Source organism: Colossoma macropomum, unplaced genomic scaffold (assembly GCF_904425465.1).
Source record: "Colossoma macropomum unplaced genomic scaffold, Colossoma_macropomum, whole genome shotgun sequence".
In the NCBI taxonomy this organism is placed as follows: domain Eukaryota; kingdom Metazoa; phylum Chordata; class Actinopteri; order Characiformes; family Serrasalmidae; genus Colossoma; species Colossoma macropomum.
In genome coordinates this window covers 32,430,672-32,453,168 of record NW_023494804.1, presented here as the reverse complement: position 1 = coordinate 32,453,168, position 22,497 = coordinate 32,430,672, and the positions used below count along the sequence as shown (strand labels likewise).

The following is a 22,497-nucleotide window of genomic DNA, read 5'->3' as shown; positions in this document are numbered from 1 at the left end:
GGAGGAACCAAGGCTCACAAGGGGGGACCCATCCTCCTCTGGTCAAGCCACCTACAAAATTATTATACTACTAATATTAATAGTAGTAGTAATAGTAATAGTTAGGAGAAATACTGGGTGATAGTATCACTGAGAAGCATCAGTAAAAGTGGAAATTGACCCAGGACCCATGTAAATTTAATCCCCTTCATATATATATATATATATACACACATTGCTATTGTTGGAAGAAAACCTCGTATCTCCAAAATTGTAAGTTCACAGGAGAAGGAAAAAACCTACCTTACTTTTAATGTAAGTTGATGGAACCAGACATTTTTCCAAGTAATTTTGGGCCGTTTCTGTCGGCCCATCCTTCATGAAATTTACACACAACGTAAAAGCCAACAGGCATTTTCAAATTATATGAAAAACGACAAAAATGGAGCTACGAGGTGTTCCTCCGACAGCAGCGACACATATATATACATAAATTATATCTGTCCTGAGGAGCAGCTCAAGGCCAGGAGTTCATAGAAAGTTCACATACACTAGAAAGAATCCTGAACTCCTGGTTCTTATCAAATGTCAACTTAAATATCATAATATTACAGTGAATAAAGGCTGAATTGTTTGACTTCTCCTCAGTCCTCTGCATTACAGTGCATCATATGTAAAAAAGCATTGGCCAATATTTACTTTGGCTTTGTCTAGTTACACATGCTGATTAAGATCAACATAAACAGCCGTGTCTGACAGACCCGAGTCTCTTCTCAGGAATGTTACACATTACAAACTGACGTGACTTCACAGTGACAGCTCGCTTCCTCCGGCTAATGCTTATACGACAGAGATGAATACGTTGAGGTATGCAAATGGGAACATTACGTTGTTTAGCTTGTGTTCACTGGAAGTATGAGAGGCATTAGGAGTTACCTAAGATAAGGGAATTTAAAAAGAGAAACAGACAGAGTTGTGGTTGAAAGCATGAATAAAATGTGGTGCTCATAGTTTCAAGAGAACGCTGCATACTCCCTGGCCTCCCTGAGGACTTGGGCTGAACCTGACAGGGTTATGTGTGAGCATGTGTGTGATGTTCACCTTGCACACTGCCTCCAACGCTTCCATGGTGGTCTCTCCTGGCTGTATGATGGCCAGGACAGGCTGATCGTTGGGCAGAGTTAGCCAGGATGGTGTGAGGTAGTCAGGGAGCCAAACCTCGCTGTCTGCATTTTGCTGAGGAAGGCTTTTCATGGAGCCTCTCTGATCCTTCTGAGAAAGCAAGCAACACAGAAAAACTCAACGTGTAAGCAAGAATTAACAATAAAGCATATTCTATGATGTTGCAGTGTTAGCCACTATGGATCAGTGTTATATAGGAGTATAAATATCATGAATCAATCTGAAGATGGCTTTGATTTAGAAGTAATAGAATCCATTATAATCCAATTGCAATAATATTCGATGAAAGTTTCCACTCATTTTTGGCCAAAATAGAATTCTGAGGCAACTTTCAAGCATAAAAACATGCTTTGTTTATAGTTTTTGCACTGTAGCTGTATTTGTGTTGAATATATGAATTCTGAATCTCACCAAAAGAATCAAGTCGAATCAGTGAACTTAGATTATATGATGTGCTGATTCGTTTCCTAAAGAATCATACCAAGAATGAATCAAGCCATGAAAAAATCTGATTTTATGATGCACTGAATCACAATAAATGCTCAACCATCTAAGCATCTGCCCTGTTATTGGGAGATCACGAGTTCAATCCCCAGTGATGCCACAGCCATCCGTGGCTGGGAACCCACAATCGTCTCTCTAAGTGGATAAGATGGCCCTCCCTCTCCTCTCCCGCCGTCATTTGTCACTCGTCTAATGAATTGGCAGTTAGTGCTCTTCAGCTGAACCGTTCAATGGCTTTGCATTAACAAACAGGCCCAGACAATTATCCCTCCTCCACCAAACTTTACTGTTGGCACTATTCATTCTGTAAGCATCCACCAAACTCAGATTCATCCATCATGCTGCCAGATAGTGAAGTGTGATTCATCACCCCAGAGTACACGTTTCCACTGCATCAAAGTCCAGCAGCGGTGTGCTTTACACCCCTCCAGCTGACACTTGGCATTGCGCATAGTGATCTTAGCCTTGTGTGCAGCTGCTCATTTATTGCAACCTATTTCATGAAACTCACGACGCACAGTTTTTGTGTTGATGTTGCTTCCAGAGGCAGTTTGGAACTCAAGTGATGCAACAGAGAATAGGTGATATTTTACGATATTTATGTGTGCTCTAATGCTTTGTAGCTGAGCTGTTGTTGCTCCTAGATGCTTCTATTTCACATTAGTAGCAGTTACAGTTGACCCGGGCAGATCTAGCAGGGCTGTGCATGGCTGTGTGCCTGATTTTTCACACCTGTTAGCAATGGCTGTGGCTGAAACACTTGAACTCATTAATTAGGAGGCTTGTCCACATACTTTTGGCCACATAGTGAAACTTCCACAGCAGTTCGAAAGCAATTAATCGTAGTTAGTGGATAATAAGCCTTAAGGTTATTAACCAAATTGTAAACCTGCAGTTTTAGCACAAAATTCTGAAGCATTAAGTCAGCGCTCTTTTCATGCACGCATTATTTAATCTTATCACAATTAAACAGGGCTGCCAGATCGATATGGCTGAAAAGTGTCAAGCAAGCGCTGTGTCTGATTCCGATTCCGACTAATCTGCGCAATCTAATTAACTTGGCACCCAATCACGGCAGTCTCTGATCCCTTTGTGCCCCTCGGAGATGCGGACTGGGCCCCTGGTGGCCGATCGATAGGGTGAGGTGTGAGTGACAGGGGGGCAGTGTGGGTGGACACGGGGCTGCTGGCCCTCTGCTCTGAGGCCTGTCAGCAGCTCTGGCCTGCTGTCAGCAGCAGCATGCTGCCTGCCCGCCGATAGCTTATCCTCCACTATCGAGTGACAGGCCTCTCCTCCCCCTTCTCACTGCAATCTGGCCGTGCCACTGACGGTGGTCCACATGACGGCGGGCCCACACACACGGAGCGATGGGGAGGAATGGGGATGTGGGGGATTGCGGTTACAGACGCTCAGTATACACGTTCTTCTGTTCTCTCTCACACACATACACAGCTCACCCCCAAAACACACACCATCTGTCTCTTCTCCAGGCCTGTAATGGATGTGTCTGGTAGGAGAGGAGTCTGGCATCCCCCCCATGTCTGTCCCAGGAGACCCCTGGCAGCAGAGTCCAGAGAACTAGAGTCGAACTCCCCCTATTCTCCCTCTCCGTCTCTATCCCTTACTGGGGATACACCCCATGCTTGCATTTGTTGTTTTCTAGTATTTTTTTGGCTTTTTTTGCTTAAAAAATCTGTCATACTGTACAAAACAATTCATTGTAGGAGCTCTTCTAGATGAGGACCTGCACAACAGTGCTGATCCTCCACTCTCTGAAAGATCTCACTAAATAGCATCTACAGCAGCTTTAAAGGAATCAAATTACCAAAGACAAGACGTTTGGGTAACACTTTCTATGAATGTCACCTTTGTAAGCATCTATAAACACATTCATAAAATGTTATAATGCATTCATAAGGCATTATAAACATGGCAAAAAAATATATATATTAAAATGCATTACATGTTATAGCCATGCTTATTATACATTATGAATTGTTAACATAATACATTATAAGTACTGGTCATAACAAATTATAAGAGCTCATAACTTGTATTTGTCCACTCTAAGTAAAGTGAAGCGTACTGTACTAAAGCCTCCTCCAGTGTTAAGAGTGAGGCTTCAAGTTGAAGTATTTACTGAAGGATTTACTGAAACACTAAAACATTCACAGTAAAGCACATTACAGGCTTCAAATGTCAGAGTTTAAACTAGAGCTGCCATCAGTGTTTTACCCAATGTGGGAAAGGTAATGTACACCACCGTTAGCTTGGTATTTGTCTTTACGCTCTCCAAGCTGGGACTGACTTCTTTGGCACTGACAGTATAACATATTATCAACACTACTTATAACGCATTATATTAACAATTCATAATGTATAATAAACATGGCTATAAAGTGTAATTCATTTTTAGAAATGTTTATAATCATGTTTATAATGCCATATGAATGCATTATAACATGTTATAAATGTGTTTATAGATGCTTACAAAGGTGACATTCATAGAAAGTGTTACCGACGTTTGTTTGCTTTTACAGTTTTTCACTGGAGCTACAAAGCTAATGTAACTAACAGAAGCTTATACCAAAGTCCTTATAGAGCAACCGTCCACTCAGTGGACATCTCTGTAATGGACCCAGGGTGTTTTTTCCAGCCATACATAACCAGGCTCCCATCTTTGAATGGGGAGAGGCCTGTAAAACCCCAAACTGAAAGACACATTAATATTTTAAAACATATTTGAAATAACTGGTAAAATCTGACAAAAATCGATGAATAGTTTGTAGTGTTTGACTCAAATAATGCAAAAAAGTGTGTTTTCAGCTCATTCCGGCTGCTGCACATGCATACCTCCACAACAAGAGAGGGCTTTTCCCGCTTGCAGCTTTATTTGCAAGCAGATTGGCTCTTTTTATTGAAGGGTGGAAGTTTCCTCGTAAACAACATCCATGCTGAGTGTTACAAGATGTCTCACTAATTTTTCAAATCACTGAACTGACGTCTCCTCCATCACTGCAAAAAATGATTTCTAAGCAAGTTAAAACATCTTCAGTCCAATCCATTGGTAGATATTTTTCCTTTTTTAACATTATTTCTTGAAATTGAAGTTAAATTATCTGCCAATATAATAAGACACTTTCACAGAATAAAAAATAAAATGACTTAATCTGAGTAAAAAATTTACAGAAATGAGTTACAAAATCTTCTCATAATGAAAAATATTAGACATTTGCTTGATTTAAGATGTTTTATTTGCTTAGATACCATTTATTTTGCAGTGTTTATAATGTCTCTGCTTATATCTACATATAAGCATGAGGCAAATGTCCATAAAACTGTGTCAAGTTGTTAAGCAATCTGAAATATGACTGTTTATTGTTATATATAAAAAGAGTCAGAAGTACAGACAAAATTTTAAGCAAGTGTGTGAAGATTTAGTAATCCATATTGCACAATGCTAACTGTTGGGATATAAGCTTTCATGATTTCTTGGTGCCATTAGCCTCATAAGCAAACTTCAGACACCAAACTTGTTTTCGGTGGTCGACTACAGTATTGTGGTTTCAGGCATCTATACACATAGTTTAACACCATTTATCTGGTCAGTAAGTGTGTTTTTGCCAGTAAAAGCGCAAAATATCATTAGAATAGATGTAAATAAACATAAATACAGTAAAAAAGTCATTGATATCTTGTGAGCTAGTTTGAAGAACACAGGGTTGGTTCCAGATTTCTCCTGAATGAATTTCTGAAATTCCATCACCCTGATTTAACCCAATAAAGCACTGATTAGCCAAAATCGGTGTTGGAAATAGTTAAATAAACACACTGACAGTGTAAAATCACTACTTACTGTATTAATATTACTTGTATTTATCCTAATATTCGTGTTTTTCTAAGCCAATAAATGTGTTCTGACCAGATAAGAAGCTTTTTTAATTCTAATTCTCTCAGGTGTGTAAAATGTTTGCACAGTGCTATTCATTTGGAGTAAAGGGCAGAACTGTGTGGATTTCATTCTTCACCAAATTATCCCTTTAAATGTACAGAGAGTGCTGGTGTGCTTTGGTATTTTCCCTTACCGAGCTCTCCTTGGCTGGATCCTCAAACATGCGCTCCAGACTTTTCTTCACTGGTTCCTCTCCATCCACGAACACCTGCAACAGAGCGCAGCAGTGACTGGGGAGTGAAGCCTCACTCATCTTTGGATCATTAAAGGCCAGAGATATGCATATACATATCATATTCCTGAAACTGAACGAATATTTCACTCAACTAATGTTTCGTTCATATTTTATTCATGAAGCTGTATTGAAACAGTCAGCATATGCAAAGGTTTCAACTAAAATTAGAAATCTTCATTATCCTTCATATCGCTGCTGTCAGAACAAAACCTTGTATCTCCATTTTTGTCGTTTTTTAGTTTTTGCCATAATTTGAAAATGCCTGTTGCCCTTTACATTGTTTCAAAATTTCATGATGGATGGACCAAAAAAAATGACCCAAAATTACTTGGAAAAAAGTCTGGTTCCATTGACTCACATTAAAAGTAAAGTGTGTTTTTTCCTTCTCCTGTAAAGTTACCATTTTGGAGATCCGAGGTTTTGTTCCAACAACAGCGATATGCTAATTGCTTTTGGTTTTATGCATATTAAATATAAAAGTCACAAGGGACAGAGTGATGACAGCCTGGTATGGGTGAGTGGGTTTCTAGACGCTGTGTAAGCCTCAATAAGGGCATCTTATAATATACATATTATAATATATTCCAGATGTTATAAAATACATTATTTTTAGAACGCAACAGGCATCAGATCAGTGCCATCACTAGCCGAAGCCTATAATTCTGCGTTATAGTGAGTGAGGAGGCAAACCTGGTTGATGCTGGGTCTGCCTTTGCTCTTCTTCTTTGAGGTAGTGTCCAGACCCCACAGTGAGGAGAAGCGGCTCTTGCGTTTGCTGGACGAGCGGGACAAGGCCTGCGTGCGCTTCCGGACCCCACTCTCCATCCTCGCTGCAACCTGAAAAACACACGGTCACACATCTGTTATTCTATATGCAGTATATGATGCTCAAAGCCCTTAACTGCATATGATGGCTTAAAAGCCTTGACACGTCCCCCTAGTGGAGTGAGTAGATGATGTGAGATGTCAAGAGGGGCCTAAAGTGGCTCGAGGCCTGTTATTAATGTATTAATCATCAGCATTAGCAGTGACATACGATAGCACAGTTAGCCTCAAGCCTCTAAACCATGTTACACAAACATGCTGACATAAATGCCACCCTTAGGTCCTCCCACACTACATTCTCAACAACACAGGCTCAGAAATGGTTCTCAGTTTAGATGTACAGTCCTAGAAAACACCTTTAATGGCTGTAAATTATAAAAAGTTTCTTTAAAAATGTCTATTTTTTTTACATTAACTAATCATATACCAAAATCTCTTTAAAAGACACATATCCAATTTTTTTTGAGGTCCACTTATGGCATCTGTGTCAAGTTTATGTACTAAAAACATAATAATAATAAATTTTTACCTGGCCATTTTCCAACCTCTCTTCATGAAGAATTAAACAGGCTGTTTTTGTTACTGTGCCTTTAAGATCTATATAAATGAGCTCTGTTCTGATTGTCTTTTGTTTTGCCTCTTTCAAGTCCGGAGAGAAACACTCCTTATAACTTCCGCATGAGAGGGCGGAGCTAAACTGCTGTAGCCTAAATAATGAGATAAATGTATATCATTGCAGTGAGAAGAAAACCTAGTATCTCCATTTTTGACGTTTTGACATCATTTGAAAATTATCCTTCACATTGTGTGTAAATTCAATGATGGATGGACTAAAAGAACTGACCTCAAAGGATTTGGAAAAAAGTCTGGTTCCACTTACATTACATTAAAAGTAATGTTAATTAAAACATTAAATAAAGTGTTTATTTACTACATAAACTCGCATTAAACAAAATGTTAGGCCCTTTAAAGACCCATCCACTGAAAAGGTTCTACAAGTCGTGGGTTCACTACCCAACTTTTAAAGTCTAAACAGATTATAAAAGACTGGGCGTCTCAGACTATTAAACTAGTTTTTGGGAGACTGAAATATTGGGGATCCACACTAAACAATTCAGGATCACACACTACTCAACTTTTAAGCTGCTGCTAAACCGAATGGAGCTCACTGAACTCTCGCTCGTTACTAGAAGACACAAATAAACAAACGTGGAGCTGCTGCTGCTGTTTTCTCCACCGTTTGCGCTACACAGTAAAGAAGCAGCAGGTAAACATGTTTAAATAAGGATCATGGATTTAAAAATGTGATCAGTTTGGTATTTTTTAGATTTTTAAATGTACATAAACTTGATTGTGCCTTAAACTCAGCTCATTAAAATTACTTTCTTTTTTTCTAAGAATATATTTGGTGAATGGAGGAACAGCAAAGTAAGAATTTCATTGTACAGCGTAACTGCCTGTGTATATGACAATAAAACTCTTGAATTGTGAATAAAAAGCTTCACTCCACATGTGAGAGACTTTTCGCCATTTTTCTTTGTTCACTTGCTGTATTTTCTTCTTTCGTGCTCTCAGTTTTCATTGGCTGTTGCAGGAGCCCGTTCAGATTGAGTCGTGTAGTCGGGTCGAAAAAATCAAATGTTTGATAAACTCCAACTGGTCTGAAACTCGATTATGAGGCTGTAAATCTGAGTCTGCGCCCCTCACACCCGACTTGACTCTCACTCCATCTGTCGACTCCGACTGACCCAAAGATCTGCAGGCTAGAGCCGACCAGCTCAGACTCAGAATCGGGGCTAAAATCGGGGTAAAAGTCGTGTAGAGTAACCCCGGCTTTAGGGAACCAAAAGTAGTTCTCCTCTGCCGTTACTCAAAAGAACTCTTTCTAACAATTATTTTCAAGCCCTAAGATGAGAGTCGACACAGTTCTCTCTCTGGATATATATCTAGGATATATTTAGGCCACAGCATGAATATACATACAGTCAGAGTGTTGTTACATATCTGTACAGCTCACGCAGAGACGGAGAATCAGGCTGGCGTTTCTGGGTTAATTCACATCGGGGCCGAGCTCCGGCGCTAAGAGGAGTCACGGCGAGGCTGCGCTGCTCCAGCACAGATGAGCGTTTAAATCCCACAGGTCATTAGAGAATCACTCACTCATAAAATATGATTGCAAACCTCGTACGAGAAAAAGTGCAATCGCTGATGAGCAAACGCACTGAGTGGGGTCCACTCAGCCTCAGCAGCGTTACCCTTCAGTTCAGCTTATCAGGAGCGAGCGGCCGGGCGAGCGAGAGGCAGATACAGTGAGAGAGAGAGAGAGATTTAAAAAAAATTGAATGCAAATTCTTCTATAATCTTAATACACGATCGTAAAGCAGAGATTATGTAGGGAAAAAGCCCGACAGGCCAATCCAGCACAGCCAGACCAATTACTGATTAACCACTGTAACTCGCCCTCTCTCTCTCACTATCTCTCTTTTATCACTCTTTTTTCCTTCTCTCTTTCACTCTCTGCCATTCTCTCTCTTTCTTACAATCTCTCTGTTACTCTGTCTCTGTTTCTCTTTCTTTCTTACAATATCTCCTTCTTTTTCTCTTCTTCTTTCATTCCTTTCTTTCTTACATTTCTTACTTTCTTGCAACGTCGCTGTCTGTTTCCGACAATATCTCCTTCTCTTTCTTTCTGTCTCTCTTTTCCTCTCTCTGTCTCACTTTCTTTCGTGCAACATCTCTTTTTTTCTGTCTCTCACTCTCTTTCTGTCTTTCTCACTCATTCTCTGTCGTTCTTTCTCTCTATCTTTCTTGCAAGATCTCTCCCCGTCTTTCCGCTTCTTTCTCTCTGTATCTTTCTTTCTTACCATGTCTCCTTCTCTTTTTTGCTGTGCCTCTCTTTTCCTCTCTCTGTCTCACTTTTTTTCTTGCTACATCTCTTTTTCTTTCTGTCTCTCACTGTTTTTCTCGCTCTTTCTCTGTTATTCTCTCTCTTTCTTGCAAGATCTTTCTCTCTCTTTCTGCTTCTTTCTCCCTTTCTTTCTTACAATATCTCCTTCTCTTTCTTTCTCTCTTTCCTTCAGTATATCTCTCTCTTTCTTGTAATTTCTCTGTTCCTCTCTTTCTGTCTCTCTCTCTCTTTCTCTCTCTCTCTCTCTCTCTGTCTGTCTTTCTGTCTATTTCTTTCATTCTCTTTCTGGCAGCATCTCTTTCTTTCTGTCTGTCTCTGTCTCTCTCTCTTGGTCTCTTTCTGTTTTTCTTGCTCTTTCTCTGTCGTTCTCTCTCTTTTTCTTTCTTACAATATCTCTTTTGTCTTTCGGTTTCTTTCTCTCTATGTCTTTCTTTTTCAGTCTTACAATATCTTTTCTCTTTCTTATTGTCTTTCTCTCTCTTTCTTGCAAAATCTTCTTCTCTTTCTCTCTCTCTCTTTCTGTTCTCCTCCTCTTTCTCTCTGTCTTTTTTTACAATCTCTCTCTCTCAGTGTTTTTCCCACCGTGTGGAAGAGTAATGCTGTTAGACTGGTGTAGCTCCTCTCTTCATTCTTTCATGCTGTTCTTCTCTCAGACTGAGACAGACACTTATCGTGTCATGCCGTCCTACACATTCCATAACCGGCCACAGGAGCGTCAGGAGCGTCAGGAGCGCCGGCTGAGATTGGTTAGAATGCAGGGAGTCTGTGTTCCTGTCCTGGCGTGGCTTCAGGCCTCTGCTGCGTTAACTGAACTGAGTGTTATGTAAGAGCACATGAGCGTGTGAACGAGAGGAGAATGAGTGTGAGAACGCCGGCGTGATAAGAAACGCGTGAATGTTTCTAAGAAGGGAAACTGAATGTAGATCTATAGATTAGTATATGCGTGTTTCTCTGAACACGTGTGGGGAATCTGAGTATGAAATGAAAGTTTCTATATGTGTGTAGAATATCAAGCATATCAATGTTTTTGATAATACAAAGCCAATATCATTGCATATTAATAATCTCATATTAATCATTTTGTTATTTTATGACACAATACTAAATTATATAATGTAAATGTAAATCCAATGCCACACAATTGGCTAATTTTGTTGAAATTATTGAATTATTACTTTATTGAAAACATTCATTCAAAACATTTGAACAGTAGTGCTCATATTGGCACCGTCCAAAATTGGACGGTGTTAAAATTTAATGCTATGATTTATTTTTATATAGCATTTTTAGTGGATTTCAGTGGCTCTGTACCTGTACTCTGCACATTGACAATAAAGTTGAATCTAGATTATAATTAGAATAAATTATATTTACATTAACTTTTAAAAGTTGAAAGAAGTGAAAGTTGCTAGACTTTATCTTTATCCTGTCTAGTGAATTTACTAAAGTTACTTCCAGATATAAGGATTTGTTTCGACAGCAACAACATCTAAATGATTCTAACAGGCCCAATGCAACTTCTAAGCTTTAGATAATACAGACAAAGCTAAAAATCTTTTTGTAAATATTCAAGAAATGTTAGGTTTGTCCAGAACAAAGAACAGAGCTGTAGATGATTCTGAAATGACTGAGAAAGCCTGACATTCTGAATGCCTCATATCTGAAAAGTGGTGATCAAATCCCAGATTGGATAACTTTACAAATATTTACTGTAGATAGATATTTACGGTATATTATACTGTAATATATATCACTAAAAACTTAAAACCTAAACTTGTCATAGTGCATAAAACATCTAAAAAGCTCATAATATTTACACCAACGCTGAATAATTCATTATTGTATTTAAAATAATAAAAAAGTCCTAACTTTAGAATGGTAGTGTGTATAGATTAGCATTATGTAATCGCATGCGTACGAGTGAAGGGAGGGTAAGATTACATGTAAGTGAGAAATAAAAGTTTCTGTATTTGTATCTGTAAGCAGATGTGTGTTTTCCTCGTACCAGGGCGTGGAAGGAAGAGACGGAAAAGATGCCCAGGCGGCCCATGGCCAGTTTGGTGGGGCGGGAGGCGAAGGCCAGCAGGCGTTTGGGGTTGGGGAGTTCGCCGCCCTGCAGGCTGGACAGATAACAGCGGAAGCGAAACAGATCCATATGAAACTGCTCCAGGTTCTGCTCCCACAGGAAGATCTGAGAAGGAGAAAGAGTAAAATACAGTTAACCCCTTTTCACAGACATAAAATACCATCCCGAGCCTTAACAGGTGAGCAAAAAAAACACTTTTTTGTATTTAAATACTATTTTTTATTGTGGCAGTTGTCCATGATTTCTTAACACCAGGAAAGCTGCAGTTGTGCTGTCTGTTTTACCTCCGTATGGCTGTCTTTGTGGAGAGGTGTTAACTGTTCTCCCCCTTCCCTTTTACTCATCATTGCTCACTAGCAGCTCAACACAGAGCTGAATACAGAGAACAACAAGCCAACAGTGTCCTAGTTAATCTGATATCAGAGTTAAGGGAGATTTTTGCTTTATTATTTGAAAATTGGAATGGCTAGGGGGCTTATGGCTTATGTGAAAATATTACGTGAAACATTTTTCTATCAAAAACTGGCCACAGAATTAGACTGTAAGGCTATAACTGAAGTACACTACAGACCAAAACTTTTGATAGCAACATTCATACTGTAAAAATAAGCTTGAGCACCTATTCAAGAGACAATGGACAAAATGATTTGACTAATTGTCTACAACTAATCGATTCTCCATTGTTTTGCTCTTGGTGATTCTCATTCTGTTTAACTGCAGCTCTGATCAGATACATATTGATGTAGTATATAAGCTCTGTTTCAAACATACTTTCAAGTCCACACACTCCCTGTACAAAGACTAAGTTAGCAAAACTTTGTGATGTCACAAAAACCAACATATTTACATATACCTGCCTAGTCTGCCTATAGCAGTTTGGCGCCGTCCACTCACGCTGAAGTTATAAGGAGTGTTTTAGCTCAGACTGCTTTTTGAATGCCAAACAATACAAGGCAGCAAATCAGAAGAGAGATAATTTACATATTTCAGTCTTATAGGCACAATGACAAAAAAAGCCCAGCTATTCGTCTTTGAAAAATATGCCTTGATTTCATTAATAAGATAGCGTCTAGTATGCAGTGAAAACAAAATTATATGTTAAAACATAAAAAAGTAACAATAAATTAAATGAAAAGGCTAAATTTACCCATTTCACTCTCACAGTGAACTGTCTACAACAGGTATCTTTGCTCTGAACTAGTAAATCTATGATGGCAAGTAGCAACAAGTCAAACTCCTTTGGAAAATACTTGCGAAATAGCAGTTTTTGTCATCCACCATAGCTGCCGCTGTAGCCGTCAATACTAAAGGTCTCTACTGTCTATTCTAAGACATTTTGCTACTGCAGCTGATTTCAGCCTATTCAATTTAAACTGACTACAGCGCTCGGGGTGCCAGCGCCCCCTACACTGACGCCTATGTACAGAGTTCTATTCATTCAGACGCGCAGTTCTCGGCCTGCTGTAGACCTACTGCAAAGCCAAAACAAACTTCTCTCACATAATCAGCCATTACCTTCAAACAATACACCTGCACATTATCCTCAACACCAAAACAGCTATTAAACACCTACACTGAGCCACACATTACAATAGGATTTAGCTAAGTATGCCACCTAGAGCACCACATAAGTCCTCATGAGTGAGTCATTCTCAAAAAACCTCCTCAGAACTTGTCCATAAATGTTTGAGTGTTATAAGCATCATTCAGACAAACTATATTCATATCATTTAGAAGATTAACTAGTGCTCTTCATGACACAGCAAAAAGTTTGAGTAGTTCAGTTTTCTATTCTAAAGTTTTTTTTTATTATTTGTTGGCATTTTTTACCCTAATTCTCATCGTGTCCACGTATGTTTTTCTGATTACCAATGTTTATTATTTTTTAATTAGAAAAAAAAAAGAGTTCAGTCTCTTGTAAACTGTAAGAAAGCAAACCGAATCAACAAAACACTACGTAGCAAAAGTAAAAAGAAAATCTCACTGTGTTGTCAATGTGCTGTGGAAGTGAAATAAACTTGGAAAAATACTGTTTTTCAAAGTATGTATGTCTTATTACTTATCTTAATAATAAAATACTTAATCCAACAACAGTACAGAAACATTGAAAAGAAAAAAATATTACTGACAGATTTATCTACAATTCTATATCAGTTAAATGATTCAGCTTCATATTTTAACAATCCAACAAGGCGGTATGGATCATTCGGTCGAATTAGTTTAGAGTCAGAGTTGAAAATTAATTTCAGACTTTTAACTCAATTGGACTTTAAACCAAAATCATTTTGCTTTGAGTGACTTAATCATGTTAATTTTATTAAAATAAATGATTGAACCATTAATTTCGTTGCTAACAAAACAGTCCCAACACCGAAACTTGCCAAACGCTTCCATAGTGATTGTTTTGGCAGTGACGATTTGAGCATGACTCAAAAAGACTAGCCAGAGCATGACTAGCAAACACAGCTTGTCATAATATTTTTCATTAAAACACAAAAAAGTTTACTTAATTGGAAAGAGTTCCAGTATTTGTCATGTTCGTGAGAATAACCGGATGGTTTCACACTGAGCTTTGAGTAAACTCCACAGAAAGTGAAGCGCAAGCTCAACAAAAACAGTGACCTAATTGGAGTGAATGAAAAACAGCAGCGTGAACACACCTGTGTGTCAGTGAGGCAGTAAGCCCACCTGTGTACACTGTGTACAGCTGTACACTCTCAGTGAAGGATTCTGCCCCTGAGCAGCAAAGCCCACTTGTGTCCTCTGAGTGTAAAGAACATGCCATTCTTGGAATAGAACCGTCGGCATGACAGAAATGTTTTGAAGAGGAATGTTAGAAAAAGGCAAAACAGAACATCAGCCTTGAGTACATGTTGATAGACTGGAACAAGTGAAACATCTTAACCACACGCGCTTCTTTACTGCGCTGAGATGTAAAATAAAGCAGCCAGGGAAACAATCAGAAGAGCAAATGAGCAGAAAGTATGTCTGACTGTATAACTGAAAAATGTACAATGTAATGCCTTAAAAAAGTCAAGCCTGCAGTAATTCAGCCCCTCAGAAGCCTATAGGACTTTGATCATTTAATGCAGAGGCTTTTTCAGCCTTTTAATCTATTCTCCTACACTCACAATATGATTTATTAATTTAGATATGTAAAAGAACCCGATCCAACAAAGCTGAAAATCTGTCCATTTTTATGTTGTTAGTGTCTCAATCTTTTTGAACAAGTAATTGAATGAGGCATAATACAAGACAGCCAATCAAAACATAGCTCATTTGCATATAAGGCACATGAAAAAAAGAGTGGTTAGAAAACGGACGTGTAAAAATGAATTACATTTGTTTTTGGTACGCTCTTAAAAAAGTTGGTTCTTTGAGGGTTCTTTAGTGGTCTGTATAGAACCACGAACACTCAAAGAACCCTTTGCATGGTGAAAGGGTTCTTGGCATCATGAAATGATTCTTCAGATTGTTGGAAAATATGCATGAATGTGCTATACATGGTTCTTTATAGAACCTTATGAAAAAAAGGTTCTATAAAGCACCCTAAAGGGTTCTTCTATTGTTGCAAGCTTGACACTGTAATAATAGAAGAACCCTTTTGGCTGCTATATAGAACCATTTACAGCACATTTTCCATCAATCTGAAGAAACATTTTAAGATGCAAAGAACCACTTAATCATGCAAAGGGTTCTTTGAGTGTTCATGGTTCTACATAGAACCTTTTTCTTTACCAAAGAACCATCTTTTTAGAGTGTACATATTACCCAATCAAACGTCAGAAATGGATCTCAAGAGGAAAATAAAGTAGAACATGGGAAAAAGCGGCGAAGCCGACGTCTCTGAACGTATCGTCGACGGTAGGTTAGGTAAGACAGGGTCACGTACCTGTTCCAGGATGGTCTTCCTCTTCTTGGCGTCAGTGACGGCCGAGAGCTGCATGTCTCCCATCTTCTTCATCTTCTCATCCATGTCGATCTTCTGCTCCAGCTTCTTGATCTCGGAGCGCAGGAAGCGCACGTTGTCCTCCCGGTGGTGCTGCCGGGCCACGGCCGTGGCACAGGCCGAGTGGATGGCCGTGATCCAGTTTTCCAGTTCTGTCTGCCCAGATGTCTGATCACACCAGTGGAAACAGAGATTAGACTGATGAGGCTGACATGTTTTCCTTCTTTAATCAGATATCAAGGTTTTGACAAACTGCAGGGTTGAGCTCAGTTGCTGAAAATCTTAAAAGATCTGGTCCAAAAAGGGCAGATTAAATGTGTTAATGCTTGGGAGGGGGGAATACTGGCTACATAACAGGAGCGTACAAACTGCCTGCCTGCCAAAACCGCACGCAATATAATCATCACAGCAATCAGTATAGCAATCATTAACTGTTTCACATACTAGACAGCCTTAGAAGGAGATTGCCGTTCATTGGCAAACCAGAGAGAAGCTGGTTAGCTAGATACTCTCCATCCTAGTTAATATTACACAGGAATAAGGCTGTAAAACCATTAGATCAACTGTTATTCTTTCGAGAACTTTAATGATTTTAAGATGTGCATAGTTTCCATTATCAATATGACAATGCAAGCGGGTATTTGATTGACATTTAGGAGAGGAGCAGCTGAACGGTAAAGTCAAATCTGACGTGGTAACCTTTAAAATCAACCCCTGAATGATACAGATCATTCCCCACCCCACTAAATGCCAAGCATTAGCATAAAGGACATAAAAGGGGTTCAGACAAAGCAAATCCTGAATGTTCCGTCCTTTTTTCCTACCATCCACCTAAATGATGAACTGATATAATATCATTTGGACACATGCAGCATAGTAGGTAGAAAAAGGTCTAAGCAGACTCGATGCCTAAGAGGCTCAGGCCATACTGCACCTGCTGAAATCAGAGCTAACTCACCTGGAACAGAAAGGCATCTCCCAGAGAGTTACTGAGGCAGAAAACAAAGTCCTTCTTGGGGTGTTCTGGAACAGCCTGGACGATGCTGTTCTCAGCCCATACTGCATGTTTTGGAATGCTGTTGTGATCGATCCCTGAGCGCCCATCAGTCTCAAAGAAGAACAGAGTGCATCCTGGGTTCAAAAGACAGGAGATAAAAGAGAATAAATGGATTGTTTGAGTAATTAGCATGACTTATAATGACTGGCAGAAGCTAGGCAAGAAAGTCAACAGCCAGCAAGAGCATGCTAATCATTCCTAAGTAGCCCCTATTCTTTGTTAAAGGGGAACTCTTCTCAGCATTTTTCAGAATGTGTGGTTGGTATAGTGTAGTGGGTAACTGGGGTTCAATCCCCTTCCTGGGTAAGCATCCTACACTATACCAATAAGAGTCCTTGGGCAAGACTCCTAACACTACCTTCGCCTACCTGTGTGAAATGGTCAAACTGTACGTCGCTCTGGATAAGAGCATCTGCCAAATGCAGTAAATGTAAATGTAAAAATGTGTGCATTATTAAATCATTGAAGCTACACTTTGTAAGACTAGGGGATTTGGAGACCTCTCTGGTGGAAATGTGTAATTGCATGCAATGTATTTTGCATCGTCGGACCCCTTCCCCGAGCAAACTAGTCTGATAATTGCCAGTGCGTTGAAAGAGTATTCAAAGAGAAATTGTGTCTGAGGATTTAAGTGTAAGCTTTACGCGAAATGCACCCCTCTAGAGAAAGTCGAGTCACAGCAGTGGTGATAGGAACCAGACGTCTGAAGTGTTTAACGCATTTTAAAGCTACAGAAAACTACTACATCAAAAGGTTATGAACACAGTGCCTGGTGCCTGGGCATTGTTTTACGACAGTGTTGAAATAAGGATTTGGCCTAAAACATTTTTTTAAGATCCCTTCATGGCAGAGATTTCATGTAGGACAACAAGCCTCTTCAGTTAGCAATTTTAACCATTTATGCTCGTAGGTATATTTCGGTTTTTCCATCTGAATTTACATGCCCAAATCGTAAGGCAAATTATTCACTGTATGAAATAACTGTAAATTTTTATTTTATTTTTTTTTTTTGTAAAAGCTCCCCTCAAATTAACAGAACATGTGTTTTATGTTCATACGCATATTGCTATATGCTTACAATTTACTGCTGAAAGCCAAAAATCTTAGATGCTCTTTGTATTTTTTTTTTAAAAACCATTTTTACAGAGTATATCACTGATGAGACGCCATCTGAGATCCAGTTTATAGCTCAAATTCGTGGAAAAATGGGTCGACTTTGAGTAGAAAAAAAAGTTGTGAGTTCAGCTTCTTTTATTATAAAGTTTTAAAACTACATCACCCATCTATCTGACTGGAAAGAGGACAGCTCTAATATGACACCCACCTTTAAATGAAGCTTATGAAATATGAAAGTTATGAAGAATATGACGAAGTGCATTTTGGCACCACCGGTGGTCCCAAGGAGTTGAAAAGGTTAAAAAGCCGATTAAAACATCTTTTTATTTTAATTTTTCTTATTATTTCTTATTTATTTTTACTATTATTTTATTTTATTTTTCTTGTGATTTTACATTTTTGTATTATGTGCTACAATTTCTTGTAGCTCCGTTTCATTATTATCTTATCTTTCATACTTATTTATTTTATTGTTACTTTATTATTATTATTAAGTATTTATTTTTAGAATTTGTTTTACATGTACATTAAGTTCCTTCCTTTCCTCGATGTTTTTGCCTTCTCTGTTGTCTGCTTTTATTCATTAAATGGTTTATTTATTTATTGTATAATAGTACCTTACCAAAAACAACTTAAGACGAAGGACAAAAGTCATAAAAACTACTTAAGTACTGAGTAACCTATAGAACCTCAGTGGAACTTTTACCAGCACAGAAACTGAAGTTTGTTAGGCTCTATTTTTCTACTTAAATAAAAAAAAATTAAATAAAACAAAAAAAACTAAATATGAATGGCTAAAATGTAACTAAGTAAAAAGTAGATTCTTTTATTCACTAATATACTTGAGTAGAAGTAAGTTTTATGATTTGAAAATACTCAGACGAGTCCAAATCCATCAGTATTTTACTTAATTACATGAATTGGCATAAGGGTAACCAGTCACTACCCACCTCTGATTAAAATAGTATCAAAAGAAAACACATTTTCATCAGATTTTGCCATTACCAACATTTCTTATAACAACTCAGAAGACGTGTAGGTTCACTGGCCATTGCGGATAGTAGAAAAATGGCCATATTTGCATTGTAGACATCATGACCCTTGGTTCCTCGGTGGTACTGCTGCTGAAATAAATCGCTGGCAAGTTCCTCTACAGCACATCGTTTCTAATCAAACTACTCTGAATGACTTTGTTGAGAAATAAAGTAATAAATTAATAAACTGGGCCGTGAACACGGTGTTTAATATGTTTTAATGTTAGCAGTTCCTTTACCAAATTATAGTTCCTTAACAAGCAGCTTGTTGCTATGTCAGCGTAACGAGCTCCGCCCACTCGCTGCACAGTCTGCTGTAAGCCTCGCCTTCTGAAGTACAGACTGAGCCATAAAACTGCCGCAATATCAAGTTTAGCTCAGTTTTGTCAGTTTTTGCCAGATCAGTATTAATGTTGTTTTGTTCCAGCCAGTCTGTAAAGCATCTTACAGCCCATTTAGTTTGGCGAATGGTGTTGGGTTCATTTCTGGCTGATTCCAGGTTGTTTAGGTGTTCTTCTGTCACAGCTGCCGACTGAAAAGCTGCTCAGTACCTTAGTGGTACCACCGCTGAAATAAAGTTCCTCTACAACACATCGTTTCTCATCAAACCACTCTGAATGAGAAAATCAGAAAAGTCTGTTTTCATGGTGTAAGAATCGACTCCTGTCATTGTCGCATAGCCGTGCGATTTGTGTGATCATTTATGCTAAATATCTGTGTAATGTGAGATGATCTTGGATTAGCACATTAGCTTATCACCATATCAGTCACTGGATAATAGCGGGAGGCACACTGATTAGACCATTAAACCACACTGGTTGGGGAATTGTAATCCACAGACAGGCATCTCAGGCAGTTGGAAGAGACTGCGCATTAAAATTCAAGGGCAGGGTGGGGCGGCCTTCAGCTAGGCCAGAGTAGATTTGCAAGGAGTCCTGAATAAATAAATGGGAATCTAAAGGGAAACAAGCGTGGGGATTTATCTCCACCCTCCCGTGGCAGTGAGAAAATGAGGCTCTCTCTGTGCTGGACGAGGAGTGGGAGGGCAGCGATGATTTGATTTGAGGCAGCCAGGTTGAGCTGAATTACCTTAAACAGACAGCACAAGGTTCAGGGAAAGCACTCTGAAGTAATTTGATTATATTCCTTGTGCAAAGGACAGGAAGGGATGTCACTGATGCTATTTTTGGTCGTCTATTTTTCAGGGATAATGAATGAGATGTAATCAAAATGGACTTGAGTGTGAAATTAAATTTTGATTGAATCGAGTTAGGAAGAAGCTGCAAGCCTCAAACACCAGGATCAAAAGCTTCAGGGGAAAAAATGAGTTTAGGAGTGCTGATGCGATTAGCTTGGCGAGGTAAAGAATCACAGGTGCGTAGGTGCATTCTGTCTTTTTGACCTGAGGGCACAGTGAGAGAAGCATTGTGGAATGCTTTTGTTCTTCAGCAGTCACTGACCCTGGCTGGGAGTGCATGACCTGAAAAGGGGACAAAAGTTCTCCAAGGAACTGGTGTGACTTTACACAGTGAATAGAATGGAGTGGACACAGGGACAGCCTTTCGAAGCATGAAATCCTCGTTGCAAGACGGGCACTATAAAAAGGCTCGGGGCAAAGCAGACCAGGTCAGTCTGAGCTTCAGAAAATCACTAAGTACTCCACCATGACTGGAGAGAAGGCAGGTCTAATTCTTAGACACTGCAGTTACTGCCAGCAATGTGTGCCAACAGGAGCATGTTTGTTAGCATGTTTTAACAGTTTTAAAACAAATTAAAAAACTCAGAAATGTAGACTCAAATTTGTGAATACAGAGTGTAAAATGTTAATATTACACCGATCAGGCATAACATTATGACCACCTCCTTGTTTCTGCGCTCATTGTCCATTTTATCAGCTCCACTTACTATATAGGTGCACTTTGTAGTTCTACAGTTACAGACTGTAGTCCATCTGTTTCTCTGCATACTTTGTTAGCCCCCTTTTACCCTGTTCTTCAGTGGTCAGGACCCCATGGACCCTCACAGAGCAGGTACTATTTGGGTGGTGGATCATTCTCAGCGCTGCAGTAACACTGACGTGGTGGTGGTGTGTTAGTGTGTGTTGTGCTGGAACGAGTGGATCAGACACAGCAGTGCTGCTGGAGTTTTTAAACACTGTGTCCACTCACTGTCCACTCTATTAGACACTCCTACCTTGTCAGTCCACCTTGTAGAAAAGTCAGAGACGATGGCTCATCTGCTGCTGCACAGTTTGTGTTGGTCATCCTCTAGTCCTTCATCAGTAGTCACAGGACGCTGCCCACAGGACACTGTTGGCTGGATATTTTTGGTTGGTGGACTATTCTCAGTCCAGCAGTGACACTGAGGTGTTTAAAAACTCCAGCAGCGCTGCTGTGTCTGATCCACTCATTCCAGCACAACACACACTAACACACCACCACCACATCAGTGTTGCCGCAGTGCTGGGCAAATGGGGCTAACAAAGTATGCAGAGAAACAGATGGACTACAGTCTGTAACTGTAATTGTCGTTTTTCATTAATATCAATAATAATATAGCATGGGTATAAAACTCTGTGTTCTATAATGCATTTTAGAAAGAAACCCTTCATATGTACATATATCTATATGTATTATATATAAGTGTCATGTAAGTCTGAAAAGATGGTTTCAGGAAACCCAGCTGTGAGGAATCGTCATAGTTGCGGCTACAACTTTGGGGGTCAATCATGTGTAACTGTACAGAGCAGTCTCACCTTTCAGCGATACCCAGTAGCGCTTCCACTTGCGCCTGGTCGCCGGCTCCACCTTCTTATTCTTCTTATGCACCAGGAAGTTTTTGACGGCCAGCACGCCAGCCTTGCGCACCGTGCCCTGTGCCATGTTAAGCAGAGCATCTGACTGGTAGGCAGAGCTCATGGTGCCGCTGCTCCTCTCATCGCTGACAGCTGACCCCGCCTCCTCCAGGCTCTCACGCGTCTGCCGTGAGTTCAACTCCAGCTCCTGCCGGAAGTTCTCGTACACGCCCTGGTCTCGGCCTGGCCGCTCGGTGCCTCCTCCTCCGCTGCTGCTGCCGCTGTCGCTGCCTGCAAACACGCTGCCACTGGCCGCTGAGTAGACGGAGAAGGAGGCGGACATGGCCTTGCAGCGCCGGGACTGGGGCTCGACTTCAGTTGCCACGCCGTCGATGCCGCTGTCTCCGTACTCACTGCCCTCACCTGCCGTGATGTCCTACACAGAGTGTCAAATAGAAACAAGTTATCTTTGGTACTGAGGTGTGGCGTTAGGTGCATTTAAGGTTCTGATTCTGGAAAGCCACTCCCAGAATTCCCATCCACACTCCATCTTGAAGGACTTTCTGATTCTAAAAAGGGTCATGGGAAGTTTCTCGAATCCCTTAATTAAGATTAAGTGACCCTTATTAGTCCCACAACTTCACCTCTGCATTTAACCCATCCGTGCAGTGAAACACCACATACACACTAGTGAACACACACACTAGGGGGCAGTGAGCACACTTGCCCTATCTACAGCGCCCGGGGAGCAGTTGGGGGTTAGGTGCCTTGCTCAAGGGCACTTCGGTCACATACTGTCCGTTCAGGGGATTGAACCAGTAACCTTTTGGTCACAGGGCTGGTTCCCTAACCTCCAGCCCATGACTGCCCCATTAT

The 22,497-nt window shown here is 39.9% G+C and overlaps 1 protein-coding gene across 2 annotated transcripts in view; it reads right to left on the bottom strand.

Moving 5' to 3' along the window:
• The window catches only part of tiam1a (TIAM Rac1 associated GEF 1a), a 131,577-nt gene that overhangs the window by 52,386 nt on the left and 56,694 nt on the right, over window positions 1-22,497 (bottom strand). For both annotated transcript variants that reach the window (XM_036594673.1, XM_036594674.1), the window contains 7 exons: window positions 21,583-22,057; window positions 16,579-16,751; window positions 15,564-15,788; window positions 11,591-11,776; window positions 6,543-6,689; window positions 5,751-5,825; window positions 1,081-1,251 (listed from right to left, as the gene is read on the bottom strand). In XM_036594673.1, the coding sequence (XP_036450566.1) occupies window positions 1,081-1,251; window positions 5,751-5,825; window positions 6,543-6,689; window positions 11,591-11,776; window positions 15,564-15,788; window positions 16,579-16,751; window positions 21,583-22,057 (1,452 nt within the window). The remainder of the gene's footprint in view (window positions 1-1,080; window positions 1,252-5,750; window positions 5,826-6,542; window positions 6,690-11,590; window positions 11,777-15,563; window positions 15,789-16,578; window positions 16,752-21,582; window positions 22,058-22,497) is intronic.